This window comes from Gymnogyps californianus, chromosome 5 (assembly GCF_018139145.2).
Source record: "Gymnogyps californianus isolate 813 chromosome 5, ASM1813914v2, whole genome shotgun sequence".
Taxonomy (NCBI): domain Eukaryota; kingdom Metazoa; phylum Chordata; class Aves; order Accipitriformes; family Cathartidae; genus Gymnogyps; species Gymnogyps californianus.
This window is the reverse complement of record NC_059475.1, coordinates 9034556-9058670: the sequence shown is the minus strand read 5'-3', so window position 1 is coordinate 9058670 and position 24115 is coordinate 9034556. Positions and strand designations below refer to the sequence as shown.

General features: G+C 38.1%; 2 protein-coding genes across 3 annotated transcripts in view; one reads left to right on the top strand and one right to left on the bottom strand.

Annotated features, from left to right (window-relative positions):
- CCDC73 (coiled-coil domain containing 73) overlaps positions 1-6961 on the top strand; it is a 91303-nt gene extending 84342 nt beyond the window's left edge. The window contains 2 exon segments of the mRNA XM_050896865.1: positions 2787-2920; positions 6125-6961. Coding sequence (XP_050752822.1) covers positions 2787-2920; positions 6125-6334 — 344 coding nt within the window. The 3' untranslated portion in view covers positions 6335-6961.
- Positions 6962-7152: 191 nt separating this feature from the next.
- On the bottom strand, positions 7153-23657 carry EIF3M (eukaryotic translation initiation factor 3 subunit M). Of its 2 annotated transcripts, XM_050896866.1 has the most exons (11): positions 23585-23657; positions 21979-22111; positions 20423-20561; positions 19903-20026; positions 19259-19353; positions 13787-13870; positions 12311-12410; positions 11796-11877; positions 8478-8621; positions 7857-7917; positions 7153-7430 (listed from the first exon to the last, which is right to left on the bottom strand). In XM_050896866.1, the coding sequence occupies exons 1-11, from the start codon at positions 23624-23626 to the stop codon at positions 7310-7312; spliced, it is 1125 nt and encodes a 374-aa protein (XP_050752823.1). In that variant the 5' UTR covers positions 23627-23657; the 3' UTR covers positions 7153-7309. The 2 variants fall into 2 exon arrangements, with proteins under 2 accessions (XP_050752823.1, XP_050752824.1); XM_050896867.1 differs by lacking the exons at positions 19903-20026; positions 20423-20561; positions 21979-22111.
- Positions 23658-24115: the final 458 nt, after the last annotated feature.

Here is a 24115-nt window from a genome sequence, read left to right as displayed (position 1 = left end):
ATAGGCATTTCTAACCCTGATGTAGAGCATACTCTATCAGGGCTCTGCATATATCTGAAAAGTACTGAGCAGCTTTTGGAAATTATTCAGTGCCCTCGTTTTGCATAAAAATTAGGGTAGTTTTTGAATCAGTAGATGCTTCTTTGAATGGGGCTTAGAGAAAGTTTACTTTTTTATTTTATTGTACATCTTTAATTCAGATGGAGACTTAAAACCATCTGAACGTGCTGAATGTGTGAAAGGAGAAGTTTGTATTCTTTGAAGCTCTGGACAACACACCTAGCTGTTAAGAGTGCTCAAGGAGCTGGTGATTATTTGCTAAGCAATATTTTGCATATGCAAAACAGTAAATATGAACTTTATTCCACGTTTCTAAATCATTACTGAAATGTGGAAAAACTGTATTTTATATGTTTTGCAATAAAATTAGCTGCTAGATTACCCCTATATTTATTTACTAAAAGTGCCATTTCTAAACTCAATCTTTTACTAAAGTAATAAAAGTATCATCTCTATTTCTACAGTAAGCTGACTCTAATATGTTTACAAATGTTGCTCTACTTCAGTAACTGGACAGAGTAAAAGATAGCATAAGCGGTGCCTTCCTTTCTCAAAATAAAGCTTGCATGCGGATTCTATTCTTAATGCATGCTGTAAGCTTAAAAAAGCAGATGATCTCTTAGGCTCTGGAAGAAATGAAAGCCCTTGCTTTTGTTTGGAAAAATGGAGCTTTGGGTGCTTAGATGTTTTTCAAAAGAGCTAGATCCACAATATAGGGTGTTTGTGTCTGTCTGAGGTTTTGTTGATGTAGTGTTTTGAGCTTTGCCCCTTGAACGTACAAAGAGCAGAAGGAACTCCCATCATTTAGTTTTGCGGCCAGTGGCAGTGAGACAGAAAACCAGCAGTCTGGTTTCTTTATATTGTTCTGGTGTTATGAATTTAGGTTTATAGGTAATTTTGCTTCTGTACTTGGTCTCTTGCCTATGTATATTTGTATACGGACACACAATTTTTTGAAGTTCAGTTTCAGAAAAGTCTTTGTCCCTGAAACAATAGTGGTGGTAGCAAGGCAGCAGAATCCTGATCTCAGATGGTACGGTCTTTCTTTTAATAACGTGAATTTTGATACCTGTTTCAAGAAAATGAATGCATAGTTATGTGATGTTCTGCATGTATCTTTTCTGTAAGAACAGACAGCACTATCTGAAGTTCTTCCATGTGTTCCTCCTCCTTTTCTTGCCAGAAACCTTTCTGTATGCAAAGTACTGTAATTCCAGGAAGTGACTGTGAGAGGTTCATCCAAAGGAGTTGGTAGGGATTTTAATATACCTCTGGTTCCCCAAATGAGTTGCCTGGTGACCAGTACAGTCACCACACCTCTTGAATTCTAGCAAAACTTCACAGTGAGGATCTGGGTCTGGGTCCCAGATGTGCCTCTCACTCTCATCATACCGCCTAATTTAGATAGGTCCCTACTGCAGCTTGCTGGCCTCTCTGTCCTGCACCTCTTGTGGAGACTAGAGAACCTTACTGTCAGGGCACCTAAGAGTCATTGTGGTACTCAGCACTGCGACTTCCAAGATTTACTGTGGTTGGTTTTTGTTTTGTTTTGTTTTGTTGTCAGATATTTTCCCAAATGGCAAACCTAGAGTGGAATCCATGTGGACAGTGTCCCTAAATATTTATTTTTTTTTTTTTACTTACTGAAGCACAAACAGTTTAGCCATATGGCAGACCTAGAGATGAAGAGCATTGGTGAAAGAGTTTACTAAGCCTATGTGAGGGAATTCCTTTTACTGCCTAACCACAATGCAATTTACTATTTATACAACTCTGGTTCCCAGAGAGCAGCCACTCCACATCAGTAAATGGAGGAATGAACTGGGAATGGGCAAGATCTTCTGGTGAACTCTTAAAAAAGAAAACAAACACAAACTCATAACCGTTGTCCTCTTCCTCCCAAAAGAACATGACAGTACTCTTAATTAACTGTTATGTAACCATGAGGTAACGTGTATTTTCATAGCAAAACAAAGATTTTACTATTGCAGCAGTGATCGACAGGCATCTGTGTAGTGACAGAACAGCTACTGTTTGCATTATGAGTAATTGTGAAAGTACACTTATGTTTTGATCTTGCAAGGAACTTGATATTGGTTTCAACGGAATCTACTAGCAGTGCATAAAGCCACTGCAGGATTGGAGCCTTATACTCTGCTATGATTAATCTACTTATTTGCCCTTCCTACCTTTAGTAGATAGCTATAGCCTGATTTCCTGAAATATTAGGTATAGCCATTTACAAAAAGACTCCTTTTAAAATGTTCTTTGTTTGTCTAAAAACCTTTCTATTTAGAATGTCTTTTTAATTACAAGTCACCCTGGAATATGATGTCAGGATGGCAGTAATTATATATTTTATTATCATTATCAGAACGTAAGTCTTAAAGTAATACTGTTTGGAAAAAATATATTCAGTTAGAATATTCAGAATACATACATTTTCTATAAATCACAATTTTAATTTGTCATTAACTTAACATGTGAAAATGATATAAAACATTTTTAATCAGAGTAGAAACATACCTCATCTTTGGAGACAAAAGAGATGCAGAAGTATGTGAAAGAAAAAAATGAAGAGGGAAAAGCCTACAACAGAGATTCAGTGATTTAAAACAAAAATATTTGATTTTTTAAGATCAGAGGTAAACCAGAAGTTTAGTTACTTTACAATTAGTGCCTAGAGACTAAATTGCAGTTGTTACCATTTCCTTTTTGTCAATCAGGTTCTACCAGTTTTAACAGAGCTGCCGACACTTTGAATACCTCTAGTATCCACCGAGACCCCCAGGGAGACCCTAGTGAAGAATGGAATGCTATAGCAAAGACTTTTTATGATTCTTCTTTTCCCACAGAACATGTAAGTCAATTAAAAATATTGCGGACCAGACCTCAGTGAGCTAATTCCACAGATATTTGTACAACTGTACGCATCTGGATACTTTAAGACTGAGTCAATCTCCAAAATAATATCAAAAGGGCAACAAGGCACCATTTTTCACAATTAAGGTTGATAGAAAGCAGCAGGAAAAAGTCACAGCATATGAATCAAACAGATGCTAACCAGTCTATTTGGGAGGGGAGGAAGAGGGTAGTTCATTGTATACCCTAATAAAAATCATCACCTACAGTAAAAGTAGGAGTTAAAAAAGAAAAAAAAGGGAGAAGTAGTAGTATGTAAAAGTATAAAAAGATTGTTTCCTTTATTACTGGATAGGAACATGTTATTTAAAAGAATCTGTGAAAGACTAAAAATTCAGCATATCTATGAATTAGAGCCTATCCGTTTATTCTATGTTGCAGTTATGTGATGCCATATTTAGCATTATCTTATTATTTACTAGGATGACATTACACAAACGTGTGTAAAAGCAGAGAATTAAGAAGAAACCTATTGTTTCCCTGTAAGACAACTTCATTCAGGATGGCACTAGCAACGGCTCATACTGCATTTTTAGATCTGTGTTAGACTGTGGAGCTTGAATAACTGCTCTATTAGGATTTGACCTAATGCTAAACATATTACTCAAAAGTGATACAATAATTTACAACTGCAGATGACCTCCCTTTTTAGAAGAGGTTCTAGAGCTACTTCTCAGGTAGTTATGGCTGTCTTCTTTCGATGAGGTTTGAGGTCGGGGTGTATAGTGTTTTCAAGCGACAAAGTTGGCTGACTTCAGCGGACTTAATCAGCTCTCAATGCCATTAGCATTCACGTTCTCTGAAATTCAGAAGTAAAGACTGATGTTTTAAATTACTCAGCTTTCCTAACATGACTCTACTTGGGAATGACAGTGAGGTAGATTTTTCACCAAACATAGTGGTGGTATTTACAGTGTCTCTCTTGCTTTTTCTCACTGAGGTGGAGCCAGGAATTGAGTGAACTAAAATACCTAATCTACAGCTAATACAAAGCTGTATTTCATTATCTGATTATGGTTATATCTACTTTGTCACCTCCAAACTAAAGCTCCTTATGTGCTGGCTAAGTAAAAGCTGAGATGGACAAGAACAGAGTGCCTTGCTGGTTTGACCTTAGATTATTTTCCAAATCCTTAATCTATGAAATCTCAGCCTGGGATATTGCAGACCACTCCCTCCCTTCTGTGTTCATGTCATTCTAATACCTTCTGTCCTCAAATTTGTCATTTTTATGACCGATATGAAAAAGCTGTTGGCAGACTAAAAATGGGCTCAGCAGTCTTTTTTGCTGCTCAGTTTATTTGTTTTGACTAACATGTATGATTATAATTAGAGCAGACTTATGCCTTCTACAGTTTGGGTAATCTCATTCAACCAAAGTACAGTACTCTAAAGTGATAAAAATTAAAAAGAAATGCTACAGGTGCACTTAAAATTCTAGTAAAAATATGAAGAACTGTTTTAAACATCAGTCTGTACATGCCCGAGTACCAAAGTAAGGATGAATAAGCATCCTCAGCTCAGTTTAAACAGATGTCCCTAACTGCAGTCATACTATTCAGCAATGAATGTTTTTTACGCATATGTGTCCCATAGGTTGCCATATTACTCGGTGCTGGCAGTAAGACACATTTTACTTGTATTTTATTACAAAAATGCTGAGGCCTTTTAGTTTGACAGCTGATTTTTTTTTTTAAAGCTTTATTCTAAACCACTGTCACAGAACTGTGTTAAAATGCTATATATATTACCTAACTGCAATTACTTTTCCAAAGAGGTCTAAATGCTTGTTACCTTCAGTAAAATCCAAGTAACATGGCATGGCTTTATTTCACTGGAAAATTTCACTTCCACATGAATTTAGGAAGACTAAATGAAAGTTTTTCTCTTGGATTACTAGTACAGGACAGGTGCAGCCCCATGTGCTATTCCATAGAGATTTTGACTAGTGGCTTGCAATGCAGTATGATCTGTTTCTTTCTAAGGCCTTGGGAAAGAGCATAGGAGAGTGTACGTATACAGCCACTAGAATTAATAGGTTGAAAATTTTATTGCTCAAATGAAGAAGTTACTTCCTCATTGAAATGGACATGACATTACAGTCATTACTGACCTGAACTATCAGTGTCTTCAGCTGCATGGCAGTAATGTTGTTACACAGATGCAACAGGCCAAGTGAGCAACTTGCATGAAGTTTATTGTTCATATTTCAAACTTCAAGAAATGCTTGTGCACTGGGGAAGGAAAGTTTTAGCACAAAATTCATGTCTTAAAAAGACAAGCAGACCTGATAAAGACGTTGTGGCTTACAGTTGGTTGGGGCACAGTTGCCTAGTATTAAAAAATAATTGAGCAGAGGGGGAAGGCCTCATCTTGCAATCACTTAAGAGAATTACCCTAGCGTGCAACCAAAGTATTAGATGTCAGGTTACAGATCCCCAGGAACCACTGCACCACTGGCTCTGTGTAACATGGCTGTGCTGTGCACCTGCGCTCAGGCAGGCGGCTGGTGCTGCATGTTGGCCTCCGAGAGCCACACGGTGTTGGCTTACGAGCAGAGAACTCATCATTCAAGCAACAAACTGTTTTCCTACTGTGTTGCCATATGTGTTTGATTTGGATAGATATGAAGTATCTATCAAATAGTAATTAAAACTATTCAAAGAACCAAAAGATCTTTAACATAAAAAAAAAACCTATTACAGACCTTGCATTAGTTAATGATGTTTGCTTTCTAATCTATACAGCGAAGCAGAGAGGGAGTTAATACTATAAACCTCATGATTTTGGGTTTTGTTAATCAAATGCTTGCATAGCAATAGAAATGTCAATTGCAACATTAAACTGTTTAATTAAACTATTTTGCTAATCTGCATTCTAATACAAGGTTGTCTTTTTTTTAATCATACTCTTCTGTACTAAGTCTTATGAACCAAACCTTAACATAACAGTGTATTTGTCATTATCAAGTTTTCTAAATTAAAGCTGAAGCAAGCACTTCAAATTAAATGTATTTTTTCCAATTGACTTATCTTTCTGTACACATTTCCTTGCTTGCTTAATGCTCAGCAAAATCCAACAATTTGAACCTTTGTACCTGCATTTCACTGCATTAGTAACTCCTAAGTTTGTGTTCTGTCAGGTGAAAGAAGGATTTACTGCTTTACAGCACGAGCAGAAGTCTTCTCACATGACTGTAACTCCAGCAAGAAGTGAAAGTGCACTCAGAGATGAGGACAGCTGTTCTATTCATAACTCCATGATACAAAACCAAGTAGAAGAAATTGAGAAATTCCTGAATTTGGAGAGACTTCATTCAGCAAGAAAAAGAAAATATGAAGAAGGCCAGTGAAGATCAGTGGCAGGAGATAAAAAGCATATCTTTTGGGCACAGCTAAATCACTTACGTAAACCGGATTTGTAGAGGTATTCCTATAGAATACGGTATATATACACTGTGCTTTCATGTTTAATACAGCGTATAGACCTTTTTTATGTTAAAAAATGGATACAATCTCTACTAATAATGTTAGTTCTCTGTTTCTGCAATCAAATCCAAGTTATTATGGGTTTTGCCCAAAGTTAGAGAGTTCACAAGTTAACGTTTTAATATCCGTTAAGTAAAATTAAACAGTTACTTAAGAGTACCCTTCTCCTGCTCCTCAGTAGTTTTGGCTGAAATACTTCAATTTGGTTTCTCTGTCAGACTGCTCACTCAGTTTTCAAGCAAAATCAGCTGCAACTGTTTCAACATACAATGGTTTCTACAAACATTTACAACAACTTCCAGCAGTTCTAAGTGGCAGAAGAACAGGAAAACCTTCTGCTTACCTTCACTGCCAAAGTATTTAAATGTATCTGTTGTAGTTGATTCTGTATCAATAAGGTCTCTTTCAACACTAAAGCATCACATATGATTTACAGAGATAAGGCAGCAGATTTTGCTTCATAGAGCTTCACTTCTAAGTGGTTCACATTTTTCCTCCCTTAGGGTACGAGGGAAATTTTCTCTTACTTTACAATTACTTGCACTGTCATTTTCTGACCTCCCTCCCAACACCTCTTGCAAAGAAAGATCCTCATATTGTAAACTTAAACAAGAACAAAAGAAGCATAACCAATATTGCTACTGTTTGTTGTTGCTAATTATGTAAGAAAATCAACAGAAAATATTTTCCCATGTTAGTTTTATTGCTTTTTTTGGTGTTGCAATTTAGAATATTTAGCTTCTTTAAACCAATTGCATACATTTTGGAAACATTCACAAATTGTCAAAGTTTTGAATAAATTTCATCTATAGTGACATTACTAGGTCAAAAAAAAATGTTTAGGTGTCTGAGAGACTGAGGAGACTGTTTTTCACTTGATTCAAATTTTGTTTCCAGGTGTTTAGAGTGTCATACAATTGCTGCCATTGCTGCTTTCCAAAAGTCCGATGTGTGCTGTGACTAGAGAAGTAAAACAAAATTGGAAGATGATTACTAGATGTCATGCTCACCTAATAATTCTTTTATAGCATTACTTTACTGTCACAAGTGAATAGGAAAATTTTTATTTTCTCTATATAAAGGGCTGCACTTTACCAGTTAGAGAATTCTGTAGCCTTCCCAAATATTTAAAGCAACAACAGTCATTAGTATTCTTGTCACTATTAGGTCATTAAATGAAATGTGCTGGAAAATAGGACTCTTTCATTAAATAAGCTAATCACATTCAGTGTGAGCTTTAATAAAATTATGATAAATAGCAACTATTTAACTACCAGCAACTGATAGGAACAATACCTTGCTTCTAGTTAAAATATTCTACACATGTAAGTGAAATAATTAGAACACACTAAGTTCTGCAAAATGCTATGAAGAATTAAGTCTTACCTGACAACTACTTTCCTCTGTGTCTGATCTATTTTGCAGTATACCATCTTTGTCTTTACAGCTGCAAAAAAGCAATGCTGTTTTGAGCAATATTTTCAAGATAGTGCAAAGGTATTAAACTGCATAAAAACTGTTCAACATTTGATCAATACAAACATAAAAACACAGCAGTTCACTTAATATTTTTTTGCTATTGGTTTTAACAGTCTAGTAGGCAGAAAAGCAAAATGATGTAACAAGATGAAGGTCATGCGTGAATCCTATTGTTTGGTGCCAACCTATTAAAGCAATATCCTGTACAGTTTTTATGAACTTCTCTCCCCTACAAACACATCCTGTTTTAATGACAGCAAACGAAACCAGATGACAAATTAAATCTGTAAACAATTTATTAGTTCTATAAAGAATTACATGAAATACAGCTCCCGTCGCTGAAAAGAAAAACACTGTTTAAAAGCCAACAGTTAGGCATGCCTGTAAGCATGAAGTTTTGCGGCTATATCTTCTAACAAAGACAGAAATTAAAAATTAATATTTTTCTGAATATTTAACATTAGCTTAGAAGACTATAAAAGGTATTGTTCATTAGCATTGTGTAAAGTATTGTACTACAGTTCTTACCATCAATAACAAATGCTTCTACATCATCAGCTCCAATCTGAAGTTCCTGTTGCATTGTGTCAAATGATATTTCTTTATTCTCCACAGCCATTCCCATGAAAGTAAGTAGCCTCATTTTTGCCATATTGTGTTCGTGCAACAAGCCTGTGTAAAAGCATGGATAGTTTATGGATAGGAATTATAATTCAATAATTCATTAATTTGTTTTTCATGTTATTTTTACTATATATGCTTCCAATAATTTAAAATTTATTTCACATGAAGAAAATATTCTACCTGTCCTTATCAACATTTTCTTGAGGTAAAACATTAATTCCTGCATCTTCCTTGTGTTTTGCTAAAATAGCCAGTTTAGTTGTGAATTCATCAAGACTCAGTCGTTGTCAGTAAAAGGTAATAAACATCTACAAAAGTGAAGCACAGAGATTTTTTGAAACAGTAAAAACATCACCTTAACAGAATTTTAGGTGGTGAGGGTGCAAGTGAATTTTTCAGTTGCATCATCTGGAAGAACAGCAATGCAACAACAAATGGAAAATACATGACTGGTAATGTCAAAACCTTCTTACAGCCTCATTGCTCATTCTCATGTAGTTGCTTGAAAATAAACCTCTCGCAGTAATGGTTTAGCAACATAACATTTTTTGTGCCAGAACAATGTGTTTTGGCACCAAATTAACTGTTTATACCACAGCAAAAAAGCATCATGAGTCACATGTATGCTTACAACATTTAGCGTGGCAAAAAAGTGCTCTTCAAGAATGGAGGAACAGATATTAAAAGCTAGGTTAGATCTTTTACATGACTGTATGAATGGCAGCACGAGGAATTGAGCCAAGGGCTTGCACATCTAAATCAGAGACCGTTTCCCTTAAAAAAAAAAAAAGTCTAGGTCAACAAAGTTAAGACATTCAGATGAACCAAGGCATTTCTTATTCCGAGTTCTGTGAGGTACCAACCAAGATTCAGTGGAAGCTTCTTTAAAATGAACGTCAATCATTTTGTTTTGGAATGACATTATAAACATTTACATTGCTTCAGTAAATATTTAAGTTTGGAATTTATAACGTCCATACACTAATAGGAAAGCACATTAGTGCAGGACATCATGTTGTGTTAATTAGCTATAATTATGATGCAGGTTCCCTATTTGGCACTGATTCAACAAAAATGTGATCACCATAATTCATACGAATGAGGAGCACCAGCAACTATACCTAACTGGGTTTAATGGAACTCTACAAGCATCAAAAAATCAATTAGCACACATTAACCCTAATTAACAAATGCAAATGAGATGCTGATTAACTTTCCAAAAAAGACTGCTGACAATACCAGATTAAACGTGGACATGTTAGGGCGATTCAGTTGACACAGATAATGCTACTGCTGGCCTAAGTTGTCAGCATTAATAAAACAACGAATTGTAACAAACTGATGCCACCTGTAGGAGCCTTCAGTGCACAGCTTTCAGAGACTAGTTTTAATTGGGCCTGATCCAGGAAAGGTTAGAACTAAAGCTGACTGTATACTGTCACTGAAATCCTATTATTAATATCCTTTATTTTAAAGCCCAATATCTTGGCAAGTTATTTTAAAAAAAAAAAAAATAAATCTTTAAAGCATGGTTAAAAATCTATTTATTTTTGGGAACAGATCATAGGTGTTCTGAAGAATTTTTGAATGCCTCATCTAATAATTGTATTGTTTTCTATACCAAACTGCCCTTGTTTTTCAAAGGCATGGCTGAAACACTCAGACCAAGTTCCTAGCATTCCGGTCTCCCTCAGAATCTCTATCTTGTCCACTGCTCAAAGACATTCAGAATTTTCTGAGTACACCATAAAGCAGGTGAGAAATCAAGATAACTGGAAGTAAGGCTGTCTTTCAAAACAGTTACACAGATATTTAAGGATTTTACTAAGATTATGTGAATCCTAGATATATTGAAAATGCACACACTGTATATTCATAGAGGTAAACACAGATACAGGGAGGCAAAGCAAAAGAAATCATGACTTGTATATTACACGATTAATACTATGTGTATGTATAATTAATCTTCCATAAATGTATTCAAATGTTAGCATAACAGCATTTTCCGCAAATACTTCTGTTGACAAATAACTAACAGATAAGCCATTTCAATACATAAAAATAATTACAGTACAAAAACCACTTTCCCCTAAGAAAAGCATAAGATGTCTACACAACTAATGTTCAAATATGTATGACAAAAGGTATGCTTATCCTATATACACATTTACAAACTACCAAAAACTTGCTGCTAATTTTATCCACAAAAAATCACATTGATATTTCCACCATTTTAATACCCAAACTACCAGCACTTTAAAGCTCTCAGGGTAATTATTCTCAGAATTATACCACACTCCATTAAACAAAATAATGCATGTGTTAAAAGGCTGCACTAAACTCTGTTTTAGGAAAACTATGCCTTTCCTCAAATGCATTCAGCCAGTGTTCAAGTGTCATTTCAAAATCAAAGTTATAAAAAAAAAAAAAAATCTGATTTTTATGGAAACATTTATTCATTACCAATATGTCAAAACCTTAATGCAGTAATAAAAAAATCTGCATCATTGAGCAATTTCTGCATTGTCACTGACCCCTGTCCTAAAAAGCTGGAATATAAAAAACGTAATTTTAATGCATGCAATAGCTTATGAACTAGTGCTCCTTTGAAACAGTCAATTACACATCAACGGGGGAGTGTCAAAGTGTTAATTACTACTCCTTTTTTCCACAGTGTGTAAATAAAGAGGGTGCTGACATTAACATTCCATCACATTGCTTCATGTGATGAAACAAATTAACTGGGACAGACCGTGGCTTGCTAGGTCTAATGCATCAGCACACGCAGACACACACACACACACTATTTGCATGTTTTATCTTACTGTTCAGAAGTATTTGCTGTTATAAGTTATTAATCACAAAAAAAAATTCTAAGAGATTTATACAAGCTGCTGGCTTACTCAATAAAGTTGTGATCTCTGGCCTAGCCTAGAGTATCAATGCATTAAAACTCCCCTCCCAAAAGGTTTAAGAGAAAATAAGTGGGGAAAAACACAGTTCTCTTCCAAACCCATAAAACAGCTTGTCCTAGTAGAACAAGCCACAGTTAGATGGCCCGTTTACAATCTAGTAGAGGTCAGTCTACAAACTGTAATCCATTCTTAAAAATTCCTGTTAAATTTCCTTGGCTTCAATATATGGGTTCAAACTGAAGCACTTTGCGGCTTCCATATCTTAAGCCACACAAATACTCAGAAATGTAATGATCTGAAAACTTACCAAGGGAGTCAATGAAGTCTTTGTTGTTCTGATAAAACTTGACATAGGATGCTAGTTTAGCACTTACAAAAATCGTCAAAAGCTAGAAGATGGAAAACAAATACAAGACCAGTTTAAATATTATCTATGTTTCCCTCCCTGCAGACTGGACAGATATATACATAAACTATTGGTATTGAACAGAAAAATAAACCGTTAAGAGCTAAAATTCTGTCTTTGGTCAATAGCTGAGGGCAGTCTGTGCTGAACTTACTTCCTTTTCTCAGACTTGAAAGGCAGTTTTGCTACAGAACTCGTGAGCACAGGATTTGTAACTCTGAGTTTCTGAAACTTCTCAAGGGAAACACTTCACATGTAATATTTTAATTTTTTTAATTCTAAAGGCACTAAAAGAAATAGTACATTGCAGCTCAATATTACTGACAGATAACTGTTCTAATGAATTTCAAAAGACACTAATAAAACAAGACACTCTACAGATATCAAACCATCTTGCTAAAAAAAAGGTTACTTACATCATGAATAAGTTCTCCTTCCAAAAATTTGACTGGTTTTAAGGCAAGAAGATGATCAAAGAGAAAGGTATTTGGATCCTTCAATGCTCGTACAATACATCTAATTAGAAAAGGAAAATGCTTATTTTTACAGCAATGCACATTTTTATGAGTAAGTGCAACTCAATTTGTTGTTCCTTGCTTTCTAGGAAACACCCAAGGGTTTTCAACTATTCTTAAATGTAAGACATGTCACATTCAAATTTTAATCTTCATTTTACAGATGGAAAAAACAAGGAACAGAAAGCATTAAGTAATTTGCCTAGTATCACAAATGAGATTTGTCAGGTGGTAAGACTACAGATCACCCTACTGTTTCCATCTATGCATTTATTTCCAGCCCAGCCTTCATTCCTAGAGGTACTTTTACTGTCCTCCTAAAATTTCATAAATTAAGTTGTTTAGGAAGATTAATTATACTTGAATATGTGACACAAAACAGAGAAAACCCCAATACCAAACACTGCAAGGCCGATGATTTATCAGTTGCAGCTCCAGACTATAAACAGACCTAAAGTGTTTCTAGAACTCTAGATGAAAGTTTTTGTTCAGCAGCACATTAGAAGACTTAGTGCTACACTCACTCTGACGGCCTAGACCACGACCCTGCCACATAACATACACCCAGAAGAACCTAAGGCCTGCGTAGATGCAGCAATACCATAAACGCTAGGTAGACATGTTCTTTCAGATGTAAAAGGCCTCAGACTGCTGTAGGGTAGTCAATGAAGTTTTCATTTATGCACAGACACTTTAATTTTCAAAATGAGTCATCCTGATTTTCCTCCATGCTCAAGTATAAACAACTCCCTTGAGAACTACTGGTTGTACACACCTGGCAGAACTACACGGCTTATTAAAAATCTAATTCCTAAGAAGAATCATGATAGGTAGAATGTCAAAACAAGCTTTTACTCATTTTGGCCAGTGGGGAAAATACACTGTTAAGAATCAATTTACTCCCAGCTTGTCCAACAAGTAAGTTTATTTCTGTGCAGTTCACATCCTTAGTACTTGCTCATAGGAAAGAGAGCAAGAATTTCTTTTCAACAGAAAGTGCTATTTGAAAAGAACACTCAAAGTTAGAGAATCAAACAATCAGTAAGTAAAAAATCTGAAATAAAGGATGCCAATTCAAATTTTGATTGTACAGTTGATGTAAACGAAGTCCTTACCAAGGCTGATCTCTCTCAGCAGTGACCACAAACACACCTGTGCACGTGCACAATGGAATAAATCTGACTCTGCCTAGAAACAACCAAACCTACTGTAGACTGCACAGATAAACTCTCGATCGAGTCAGCCATGCTATAGAAAAGACGCTGTGACAGGGCCCTTGCCTGCCAGGCCATTCGATACTCTTAATCATAAGGTGACCAACATAATTCAGCAATGGAGAAAAAGCTACTTTTAAGGAAACCAGGAAGTCAGTATTACCTGTGAGCATCAACTCTAGCCTGGGAAGCATTGTCCTCTGTGTAACTTCCCAGTAGTTCCACCATTACTTTTGCTGCAGTGTCACTAGAGAAGAAAAATAAAGTTACCTCAGGATTGCTGAAAAAATAGTTCAAACAAGACACTCAAATATTTAAATAATTCCATTATGATGTTATAGGTCAAATTAAATTACACTTGAAAAAGATGTAGATGATCCATTTTAATTCTAGTGGAGAGAACAAATTAACTAGATGTATTCTTTCAATTCTTGTTCTACAAAATGTTTATCTTCACCCTTCATTTCATTCTCTTAAATTGATAAATTACCTGCTGGTTATGGAAAAAGCTTTCTGAGCTAGGAACAGCTTTATATGGTTCACTAGAATGCTACTCTTATGCACATCTGGATTTAATCATTGCAGAATAAGTAGCACTGCAAAGTTTATTTCAAATGTAAAATGGCATATCTTAAAGAATATTTATGGTCAGGAAAATGACTGTATAAAAGCTGCCTTTTCTTCTTTCACAGATTCTCTCTTCAAGTATTCAGTGAGAGCTGCTCATTTTACTGACGAAGTTAAGCAGCCAGCAATTAGATTGGCTTAGGCTGCTGTGAAGCAAGCAGCTTCCAACACTGCTTTCACAGACAGCTTTTAGAATAACAATTCATTCTAAGAAAACTGAGTAAACCTACAGCCTTGTCTACTCAGATTATTTTGTAAACAGCTCATCAACATTACTGCAAACCAGCTCCGAGACCGTTACTCTGCCATTTTAACAGATTTTGATTTATTTTCACATAACAGTTTTTTCCACTAGTGAGGCCAGCAACTGCTGATGCTTTTTACAAGACTTTCAGCAAAAAATATACGCATTGAGTATTCTATGTGTATACACACAAAAAGCTATTTCCTATTTCTCACGGAATTCTTGTTAACTATTAAAATAGAAGGCTGTGACAGTTCTTCTATACAGAGAACAGATTTTGTTGATGCCATCTTACTACTTCCTTTGAACAAGATAGGGTGTGGATGTAGATATGACCAAAACTCAATAGTGAGAGCACAAACAAAACTCAATAGTGAGAGCACAAACAAAACTCAGTGATATGAGCACGTGCTTTGCAGAAGTCTCCCATGCACATACACAGACTGGCAACTACTTTACTAAGAGGTACTTTCTCAGTGGACAGGAGGAAGGTTGGATACTACTCTCCAGAGTACAGTGAGTTATAGCGTAAAGCTAAGCTCTTCCTTCAAAGTAGCTCATTTCCAGGTACAACAAATTTCCCCATGTGGTCTAACAGGCCTACAAAATTTTCCTTAAAAGAAAAAACTCTGCAAGAATAAAGTTTCAATTCACTTTAATTACTTAATGGCATAAATTGCATAGGGAAGGAACAAACCAACACAACATTCCCAGTACGTACAGTGCTGTGATACAGGCTTAACCCATATAGCAGCACAGGTCTGAATGGTTTTTATAGTACAATGACACTATCTTTATATGGGTATTTATTTTAAATCTCACAGTACTACTATTTGACAACTTCTTTATAGGGTGAGGTTTTGTGCTCCTAGAGAATTTACCAGATCTCACAGATGTCCAGTACAAATATTAAGACATCACGGGAAACAAGCAATATCATATATTATCTGGATGTACATTGAGCTAAGACAGTTTGTGCCCAAGGCAGGGGAACTTTCTATAGGTCCCCGACATTATTCCAGAACTGTGTTCAGGGAGGTAAACTTGAATGAAACATTTGTTTTAAGACTCCAGCATTAAAAAGGTCAGCCTATGTTTTGTTGCGGCAACTGATATTGGTGCACAGGGGAACTGATAGCTCTGTATCAGTGAAATAAAGTTAATTTAGACAGCTTTATTATGAAAGAACCATTTGCATGTAAATCAGTCTATGACAGACTATGATTTTTGCACTGGTCAAATCTTATCAACACTAGACGCTCTAGTGAAGACAAAGAAACAGTTTAATAGAGGACTCATACTATATAGACATTCAAACAAAGAGGCTCAGCTCATGTGCTATTCAACCTAAAAATACAAGAATCCTTATTTAATATAAGCTTTCAGTAGTTGTTCTTAGACACTTCAGAACTGTGTTACAGATTTCTGGAACTTTTCTTCTCCTCCTCTTTCCCTTAGGAGCAAAAAATTGAAAACTATGCATTTAACTAATTTCAAATAGTATTTGCAATCCCCCCACCTTTTTAAGTGAGGAAGGAGTGGAATCTTTCACTTGTATTTCTAGGAAACATCAGAATGCTACAAGACAATTACTCCCAAACTTTCTATGCTAAATTCTTGTGAGCCCCAGCAAATACGGCAGGCCTTTTAATCTTATTCATTCTATTCAGTGTCAGATTAATACTGTAAATTAGGATGTTTAAAGCAGTAATACAGATCACTATTTTACCAAAGTTCATTGCTAAATGTGTATCTCACCTAAGATGCAAATGCGAACATTTTTTCTAGCAACACAGCTTGCACAAGTACTCTTGGCTCCACTTGCCAGTCTAGATGCGTAACTTGACAAAAAGCCAGTGAGAATTGAAGAGTGATGGTAAATAAAAGGAAGAAAAAAAATACAGAGTATTCAGAGACGTAGTAAGATGTTGGAATCGAGTCCCTCTACACTACATGATATTAAATGGAATTAAAATTAAATGAAACAATTATTTTGCAGGTGCCTGACGTGCTGAGCTTTTTGCTACAGGTATGAATAACCAGACTTGCTAGACCTGTTTGAATGTAAACTCGGGCAGGACTAATCCCACTCTGAATCCTGCCAGGTCAATGGCGGAGACCAGCTGTAAGCTGCATCCGGCTGGTGCCTGGCAGGGCCTCACAGCAGAACTCAACTCTCTGGCTGCATGCAAGCCATGCACGCCTGTAAAACTCCATCTATAACTGGAAAAGAAAACAGGTTGTGTTACCTTGCAGTTTCATACCAACACAGCTAGGAAAATGCTGAAGACTAAAGCAGCTGAGGCACAAAACTCTACTGCAGAACCTTTATGGCAAGGAGCACAAGCAGCAGAGAAAGTAACTAATCTCTTGCAAAGTTCAGCTACCAAATACAGATCTCAGAAACAAGCCACATCAGCCATCTGTTTTCCAGCCACCACCACCAATTTTTCTTCAGTTGATCATGAGAAAGATAAAAGTCCCTCTCTGAAGAGATCAAGATGATTTTGATCATCAAAAAGAAGAAACTTCAACCAGAAAGTGACTGGAAAAGATTTCATAAAACAAGCTTTCATTTATCACTGCAGGAAAAGGAACACCACACATAACATCTGCATGATCTACTTTTCATGAGCAACCAATCTGTTCACTACCAACTTCTCCATTCGAGAAAAGTCTGTTAGCTATGGAAAACCATCTCTTCTGCCGCATTGAGTGAAGTTAAAACATAAAACAAACCAAAAAAAAAATTCAACTCAACTGTTTTCAACAAGGTATTCTGTTCCCTTAATTACAAATCAACACGGTAACTGAGGTATGATTTTTATTACTTATTTTTCACTTTCCACTTATCTTCCCATACTGCTAGACAGAGCAACATTCCTGAGTGCGAAAGCTGGAATGCTGCTGTGAGTTTCCCATACTATTGCAAATACTGCCCACTGATCCAGGAGAGTGAACCAGGTCAAAGGTGCTAGGGTCACTTCTTGTTTTCTTTTCTGGAGAGAAGTGTAAGTGCTCTGAAAAATTGCTCCATTCAGTGCAAAGCTTGCTGCAACAGATGGTAAGGACACCAAGTGCAGGAGTAATATATTACAGGGTTTGTGAAAGTTTTTAATGCCTAACTTAAAAATATCACCTATTATTAATAAGCAAAAACCATTTGGTAGCAAGGTTACTGCTAGCACTGGAAACAAAAATTAGAAGTTTAATCCACAGATTTGATAACAAGACTAGCTAAAAATAGTTAGCTATTAAGTATGGGAATTAAGCTAGTTAAAACCTCTCAGTAAATCAATAGGATGAGAAGTGTTTAAAAGAGTAGGAGCATTACAGAGTATCAATGTAACATTTCTGAAACAAAGTAAGCACTAAGCCATGTGTAAGATCTCTGATTAACATTTCTGAAATTATTTTGACCATCTGAATTCTGTCATCCAGTACTATCAATGCAAAAGCATTTTAATGCTAGTAACAGGAATAGGAATTCCCAATAATGTTGTAGCTCACAGTGTAACTACTCCACAAGGATTAATCAGCCCTAAATTGAGGTTAGTTAAAAATGATGCTGCTATGCTGACGCAGCATTTCCAGGCTACAATTTCGCCAGGCCAGAATAAGCTAACTCTCCTGCCAGAAGAAACCCTCCTCCTCCTATGACAGCTCCACACTTGCCTTTTTTAACCCCTGGCAAGGTCACCTCCCCAGTCCAACCCACCGTGCAGCTGCACAAATGCCTACAGCAGCACAAACACACAGAGGTATTGGCAGCTGGAGGGGACAGGTCAGGACAGGAATGGGGGGTACAGGACAGAATTGCTTCCTTCTGCAGCAGTGCAAGGTTATGCAAATGTAGAAATGCAAGTGCAGTTCTGCTACCAGTGTAAGTCAGCAGTGTAGAGGTCCTGATGCTGCCTCACTATGAAAATTAAAAAAACTTAGAAAACTAACTCAGAAAACAGAGTGAAAGGGAAAGCCGGAGGGAAGCAACACACACACCCCCCACATACACATCCTAAACTACAGCAGGGACAGTTTAGATAGGCTGAAACTGTTGTGGAACTACATGCTGAAACTACTTCTGGATACCAGCCCATCTCTATAGCACTGGCCAATGCAGGCAATACACCATATCACATCTGTAAGATAAATTGATGACAGCTCTCAGTTAAGACTTACATTAATTTACAGGTACGATATACACAGGATTACTTTACATGCCAGAAGACACTGGTCTGCCAAGTTTGTTAGATCAAAGATGCTTCTTATGATCCAGGATAATAATTTAAAATGGCCAAGCAGGTATTCTGTGGACATTAATTCCCATGACTAGTGGAAAGCTCTGTCCTAAAGGTAATGTTTACATAAAAAGACTGATTCTGTTAACTGTGATTGATAAGCCTCCCAACATCATTAAGTAAGAGATAGCACTACCATGCACTAAAATGCCAAAAGTGCAATTAAATAATAAACTTGGCATAATGCTACAATGCTCAAAGATTAATATTTATAGAAAGGAACAGTTTTATTTTGGGAGTCTGTGGTTTGCAGCTAATTCACTACTACCTTTAATATTCTTGGAAACACTGGTTTAATGTAAGAGTGCTTAAAAACATAAAAAGAAAAAAACCCAGGCATATTTGGATTGAATTATTAGTACAGATTAATTTTAAAAGTGCTGTGAGAAATACTTTCCCTACAGATCACTTACAATACATCAACTTAAAATACAGTTATCTAGTATCTACTACTTGTCTTTTATACCTTTTTTTGCAGTCTACTAGGACATCATACAGCAGTCTCAGAAGAGTATGCTTTTTCTCTGTGCCAAGATTCCAGTCAGAAATCCATTTTCGGACCTAGGTAGAATACAAATGAAAAAGAAGCACTGGGGAAAAGACTAAAATAAAGCTGAAAATATTTCTCATTTTCTCTCAAGCAGAAAAGGATTGAAAAGATCTTGCACAGAGACTTCTCCTTTGGGTCCTCTGACTCTTAGGCTCCCCATGCAGACCCTGGAAGTTTTCCCATGAGAAGCCAAAAGTCTGTGCTCTCCATGTTACTTCCTAAACAAGGATGAGTGATTCTAATACACTCTGATTCCAGAAAAAGGGACAAAAACTTGATGCCTCACTCCTGATCAAAGCTTCTCACTTTCATTACTATCACAGGAATCAAACAGACACATTTAACTACGTTCAGCATCAGAAATGGAAAATAAATGGCAACTTGATTTAGATTCTGTAGACAGACCTTTAAAAGATAACAAATTCTGTATTCTGTGTTTCTTATTTCACTAGGCTCTGGCAATTTCTAACAGAGATGGTCTGTATCAACTCTGACTAATATTTAGTGAGATGCAACATGCTTAATACAAAGGCCGCAACTTGAAGCACCACATTAATTACCTGATCTAGTTCAGTTGGAATGTACTGGATGGCACCACATGACGAGGCCACTTTAAGAAGGCTGCAGTACACTGTGTATCTCACAGGAGTGTTCTTATCCATACCATGGAAGAGATTGCTCAGTCTAAATCACAAACAACAAACAACTGAGTTAGAGGTTTGAAAAAAACATTACTGGAGCGCACATAAATGTTTCTATTAAGATGCGTGCTAGTACACACAAAGCACCTGGTGGCACCTTACGTCTGTGATGAACTGTAACCGTTTTCAGCAAAGAAGCTGAAAACGATGCATTTTAATTTTAAATTTGTAATACCCAAGCAAAGAAAGTATATTGGTACTTCTATTTTATGGCAGGGAAAAGGAAGGTAAAAAAAGAGTGCTTCCTGCAACAGAGAGATATATCTTGACAGACACCCCACACTTTGATTTAAAGACATACAAGATATGCCCTTCCTCTAAAGAGGAAGGATTACTTTGCAAGATACCATTGTCTCACTTTCCTCCGTACAATACTTACAGCTGCAATCTAAGAGATGGGCGCTCTCCTTCCCGAAATTTTACTAACTTCTCACACAGGCTTTCAATCAGTGCTTCTTGTTTGTCAGGTTCCAGGATAAGAAGCAAAGAGACTACACTGTTCATCACACTCTCAACATCTGCACAAAACAAAACATGCAGCTGTTTAAAACTGCAAGCAGCAATCATCAGTAGCTATTTAGTGCTGGAGAGTTACTTCTGCTACGAGTGATTATTTTGCATCGGCAAGAACTGTAAAAGAGAGAAAATGCCAAGATAACCAATCTGGATATTCATCAGAATGTACCAGAGATTTGGCTCATGTGGTCTTTCACAAACACATCTCCATGTAAAGCAAAAATTACCACTCTAAGGTCAAAACAGAATTTGGTATTTGATATCACGCTTGCTCTGAATTCTCTGTTCACACATAAGAAGTCAGAGAAACTTCAGGTTTTGGTCTTGAAAAAAACAGTGGCTTCCTCCTGCACATCCAGAAAACTGCTCCACGGTTCTACGGTGAGACTACTAACACCTAGTGCTCAAGTACAGTAAAACATTTCACCAGGAGCACAAGGGATACCCAGACCACAGGGAAAATGCCCGCAAGAACAAAGTATATTCAAAAGCCTCCCCAGCTCCTGTTTTAAGCATGGTGTTCCATCCTTTCCAAACAGGACCAGGCAGGTTTTGTGTTTTCTTTTCACAGTCTGCCCAAATATCAGTTACACAAAGGATAAGAACAAAATTCATTACATATGGAAAATATTATTTATTCCCCGAAATGACATCTGATCATCAAACAGCAGAGCAATAAGCTTCTCCACTATTTCATACTCATTTGCCTACACTAAAAGGCAACATGAGAAATAAGTACTTTTTCTTAGATGAACTATGCATTCTTTCAAACAACACGTATTATTCATATTAGCAATTGATTTTTTACATGTAAAAGTTCTAAATGGAATTTGTATATTGGTACAGAGCACAGCAGGCACAGAAAGATCATGTAAGGCCACTGCAGCATTATCAGTGTCATTAAAACATATTAGTGCAGTTTCTACGGACCTACAGCCCTAACTCAAAAAGAGTTACTGACTACTGAAAATCCTAGTGTTTTCAGACAATAATAATCAATTCATGTTTAGGCCTTAAAACTTCTACTTACAGATGTCTAGTCCTAATTTTTGTTGTTACTTTAATTTTTCTTGATCTGCAGCATCGCAGCCATTAATTGACAGTAAGTCTTATTTTTATCATAGGTTTTTGCTCTGAAAAAAAAGTATTTTACATACAACTCGCTGTGCCCTCATAACAAGCACAGTCTAGCTTGATTTCTGACTTCTTCAAAGGGCGCTGGATGTTTGGAGAAGGGAGGGGTAGAGTACATGCAAATTTTACATGGCAATGATGGAAATAAGCACTTCCAGCTTTATAAAGATGCATGTGTTAACACGCAAGCCATGCAACATACCTCTAAATTCTGCCAACTGTTACTGTTTGAAAGCACTGATGGCGATATGTTTAGCAAAACCAACAAGACTTAAAGATGCAAACCTTTGTCATCCTCTTTCAGGCACACATCACAAACTTCAATAATCTGTGCCAAGTCCACATGAAGTCCACCTTCAGCGTTTTCTTCAGAGATTTCTGCTCCTTTGGATTTCAGGTAAGCTCGAAGTTCTGCAGCCTTAATAAAAAAAACCACAACACACACAAAACGAAACAGTTGTTTTGTGAACAGCAAAGTCAAAGTAATTAAATTCCTTACAGATTTTTGTTCTGCAACCACTCCTCTACCCCCTCCACTCACTCACACTTCCTCTCACTTCTCCCTGCCACCCTGTATCCTACAACACTCCCCCTCCTCCACTTTAGCGTACAACCCAAATACTGACTTGGTGTAAGAAGCTGCACGTGCTATGGCTGGTTTGCTGACTGAATAGATGTATGAACATGTCACAACTGGTTAGGACAGCAGGCCTAGTAAGTTTTTGTGACAAAGATGCTTTCTTCTTGAAATTTTATTATCTTTTACTCCCTTTCAAAACTTCAGGCAAAACAGTACAACCATTTAGTTGCTTCTTCACCAGAAAAAAAAAAGGGTATAAACAAAACCACTTTAGAGAAGGCAGAACTTACAGTCTTCACACAAGTTAAAGACAGTTCCCAACATAATGCTACTACCTGCCTCACCTTGTTAGGATTTAAACCTACACTAAGAAAATACCTTTCCCCTAGTGACAGGCCTATATATTAACTTTACAATCCACGGTTTCAGCAGCAGAACCATAACCCTTCAGAAACAATCTGTGTGAGGCCATGCAACTTTTGGCACAGGGGAACTCTGATCGGGATGCTACTGTGACAGTACGTGTAATTTACATCAAGTTCAATGTCAAATCAATTACGGTACCATAAGACACAGATAAATGCTCTAGGACCCTTTACTGTACTGAAGATGTTTCAGACTAACTACTTGATGGCAATTTACTAGACATTATGGCATGTGAAAACTGGACTGAAGGCTAGTACTTCTGTAGGCATTTCTTCTAGATTTCCAACTGTGTATATGCACACCACTGGGAACAACAAACCCTAAAATTCAAAGACAAAACAAACAAGTAGCTCAAAGACAAAATTCACATTTCCCAAGCCTGTAGTATCGAGATGCGTAAGTAATGCTCCGGCCCATATCTAAACTAGTTTTCCTCTCCTAAAAAAAAGTACTGCTGGGGAGACATGAAAACAAAGTACTAGGGAGGTGAAGATCTTTGAAGAGGAAACTGCAAACACAGACTTATCTTTCAGCCCGCAGTGTCTTTAACCCGCCTGTTACATCTCTCTCGGAAACAGCCCAAACAAGTTTAGGGAGAGCTGCGCGGGCTCCGCAGCCAGCGCGGCAGCCTTCGGCAGGACAGGTACGCGCACCCCTGCCAAGGGGACAGGCCTGACACGGACAGGCACAGGGACGGGCCCGGGCCCGGGCCCCCGCTCCGCCTGCCCCGCCAGACCCACCGTCGCCCCCCCGCGCAGGCCGCCGCAGCCCGGCCCGGCCCTGCTTTCTCGCCCCGGGATCGACCCCCGAGGGCCGGGGCCCGGCCCCCTCGCTCTGCCACCAACACCCGCGCGACCCGCGACCCGCCGAGCCCCGGCCGCTGACCTGATCCTCTTCCGTGATGTCGATAAAAGCCGGGACGCTCATGGCGGCGGAGGCTCCCGCGGCCGGACCGAGCACGCCGCCCGCACCGGAAAGGCAGAGCGGCTTCCGGTGGCGGGCACCGCCCGCTTCCGCTTCCCCGCCGCGGGGGGGCGGGGCAGGCGGGAGCTCGCGCTCCGCCCTGCCTGCCGCGCGCCGGCGGCAGTTGGCGGTGAGGTGAGGGGGCCGAGCGGGCGGCGGGAGCCGTGACAGGTGCCTGCGGCTGCCCGGCTCCCAGCTCCAGCCGCGGCCCCTCAGAAGGGCGCGGACCCCCTCCAGCCTCCGCCTGACCCTCTGTCGCCCCGGTCCCCGAGCGGTTCCCCTCGGGCCCTCGCCGGCAGAGTTCTGCTGCGGCGCAGAGGTGCTCCCGCCGTGGCCGGGCGGCTTAGCGGCAGCCCGGACCCGGATTGCACCTCACGGTCTGCCGGGCGGCAGCGGGCAGTGTCTCGGCGGCAGGGTGCCGTGCCGGCTGCCGCCGGGCGGGTAGCCTCAGGG

Bases quoted from the DNA above. Each gene is read 5' to 3' on its own strand.
- EIF3M (XM_050896866.1), bottom strand. From the start codon at position 23,626: ATGAGCGTCCCGGCTTTTATCGACATCACGGAAGAGGATCAG. The intron at 19,354-19,902 runs GTAATTAATGTG...TATTCTACCTAG, and splicing joins TTCCAACTGAACTAGATCAG to GTCCGAAAATGGATTTCTGA. The intron at 13,871-19,258 runs GTATAAAAGACA...TTTCTTCTCTAG, and splicing joins CTAGTAGACTGCAAAAAAAG to TGACACTGCAGCAAAAGTAA.